At 39.4% G+C, this 2693-nt stretch overlaps 1 protein-coding gene across 1 annotated transcript in view; it reads right to left on the bottom strand.

Annotated features, from left to right (window-relative positions):
• The window catches only part of ROR2 (receptor tyrosine kinase like orphan receptor 2), a 73961-nt gene extending 71523 nt beyond the window's left edge, over positions 1-2438 (bottom strand). The window contains 1 exon segment of the mRNA XM_006037975.3: positions 2366-2438. Within this exon segment, the coding sequence (XP_006038037.1) occupies positions 2366-2438 (73 nt within the window).
• Between the last annotated feature and the right edge of the window lie 255 nt (positions 2439-2693).

Here is a 2693-nt window from a genome sequence, read left to right as displayed (position 1 = left end):
TGGGGGGGGGGGGGGGGTTTCCTTCTCCAACTCTTCCCCCTCCAACCCAAGCCTCCTGACAATGGCAACCAGAAGCTGCAGCATGGGGCAGCCAGCCAGGCTTTTTCCTACATCGGGAACTGTGGCCAGAGGGGAAAAGAGCCCCACCACTGCACAGACTAAGCCCACTCACTGCCCCCCAGCAAGCTCTGTGGGGCTCTTGAGGCAGAGCAGGCTCTGTTTCTCTTGCCTTCTCCACCCTGCTCAGCCATGCAGGGAGGAGACAGAGCCTTTTCTGTCACTTCTCTGTGACATGCTGGGTGCTTGTCTACTTGGCCAAAGCTAACAGGCTACCCAGTGAGAAGCCCCTGGGATGCTCACGATGGTTGTGGTACAGACATTTGATAAAACACTCTAAAGTAAAGTGCTTTAGTCTAATATCACATCCATCGACAGTTAATGTAGAGCTGAATTTACCACTTTTGAAGTGCTTTAAGTGCCATGTTCTGTTATGGCTTTAAAGTATTTTCGGCATGCTTCACATTTGTTAAGTATAATGTCTGTACTGAGCCTGAGGTGCCACCCTGCCCTTCCTTTACTTGAAAGCAGAGATGAGTGTGAAGTCAAAAGCTGTAATATTTCTATTCAATAAAATAAACTGAATATGAAGGAGACAAAATAAGATATAATTTCCTGGGTATCATCTGGAAAAGAGGCTTTTTGGCACTGTGTTCATCTTACAGACCTATTAGTAGCAATCTATCAGTTATGGAAATGGATTATATCAGTAACCAAGTCACTAAGGAAGGCCAAGTCTATACATTTTTGTACCAGAATAACCAGGACATCTTGGGTGCGTGTGTGTATATATATATATATATATTAATCAATACGTTTTTACCAGTACAACACCTAGTTGGGCTTATTTACATCAGTATCAATGTGTACAGTTTTTTCTCTTTCCTCTCAGTAATTAGCTACATGGGTATGAAACATATTTATACCAATATAACTGCAGCCATGCAAGGAGGTCAAACTGCCTATACTTTGCCAGATAGGTGTGCATCCAACAAGGGATTTAAAAAAGAACCATATAAATCCAGGAACATAATTTGACCGTATGAGTTTAAAGGTAAACTGCAATATGTCAGAAAACTACCCTACATGATTAGCAATACAAAAATAGGTTAGCAAGAATTCATATGAAACTGCCATCACAGGCTAAACAAGAAAAAAATGTATCTAAAACACCAGTGTACATCCCAGTCCTAGCCATTTTCAAAAAGCCTAATCATGTTTGTATTTTTTAGGTTGAATTTAAAACTCAAAAACAGGGAAGATTCAAAGAGGTCAATCTCCAGCATATAATGATGCCTTTATACCTACATATCAATGCTTGCACTGTATAAAATTAAATCCTACATTAACGCCCATGCCTCATAACATTATTAGTAGCACATTTTAATAATACTACATCTTGACCATTATTATAGTCCTAATGCTATTTCTGTTCATTCATAGCATCTATATATATAGTGACAGCCTGTGGTACTTGTTTTCTTTCCCACATCATGATCTTGCTTTAAATATATTATGTCGTAAGGGAACTGGTGGGTAGACTCAACAGCAGTAATGTCAAAATACACTGCAATAACACAAACAAAACCATTTTCTGATATTGTTTCCAAACTGGAGTGTAATATCTCTTAGCTCCATAACTTTTTGTACTGCCTGCTAAGACACACCATGGTATGGTTTTATTGTATGTACACCAGTGACCACTATTCTTTTGTAATTCAACCATCAAATGACCTAGCATGTTTTTAAGGGAATAGTTTAAAATAAGATCCATCAGTGAATTAACTGGAATCCAGGGGCATCTATACACATGCTCTGGGGTAGAGAGGGGGCAATTTAATTAGAGCGATTCCTAGAGCCACTCTAATTAAAGTCCCCGCAGCATCACATGTATTGTGTCCTGTGCTTCAAAAGGGGGAGGGTGGGGGGGCACTTGAACTAAAGCTCGTTTGATGAGCTTTAGTTCAAGTGCCCCACCACCACTTTGAAGCACAGGGATGCTGATTAGACATGACACGGAGGCTGCTGGAGCGCACTCATTAACATGCTCTAGCAGACTTGATTAATCAAGTTGACTCTGACACGTACTAATTAGCACATGTTGGAGCAGACATCTGGCACATGTATAGGTACCCCAGGTGAGATCAGACAGCTCCAGGTCAATAATTGTCATACCAGTTATTATACCATATTTGGGATATGGTCTTTTTCACAAGGCAAATAAAGGAAGTACATCACAAAATGAGTTGCATACATGCTACCTTATACTTGAAAAAGAAAAAAGAACTGGAATCATCAATATTTTTACCTTTAGGTGTTGGAATTGGTCTGTCATGTCCATCCACTTGACCTAAAGGGTCATTTGAATCTGGGATCTCCATTTCACCTAGGTGGAAAACAAATAATTAATATTTTAAATAATGCAGAGTCTTGAATAGAATTAATGTTGCATTTTAATTCACTTCAGCCTAAATTCTGGTCCACTGAAGTTAACAGCAAAATTCTCAACAACTTCAAAGGCAACAGGATTTAGAATTGATTAGTTATATAGCTATGTAAGTCTATGGAGAGCATTGTGTGTGACACAATGGCAACATTAAAAAGTGCATTCCATTTCTAGCCAAACAAAGAATAAT

The sequence above is a fragment of the Alligator sinensis genome, unplaced genomic scaffold, assembly GCF_000455745.1.
Source record: "Alligator sinensis unplaced genomic scaffold, ASM45574v1 scaffold1505_1, whole genome shotgun sequence".
NCBI classification, from domain to species: Eukaryota; Metazoa; Chordata; order Crocodylia; family Alligatoridae; genus Alligator; species Alligator sinensis.
This window is presented reverse-complemented; position numbering and strand designations above follow the sequence as displayed.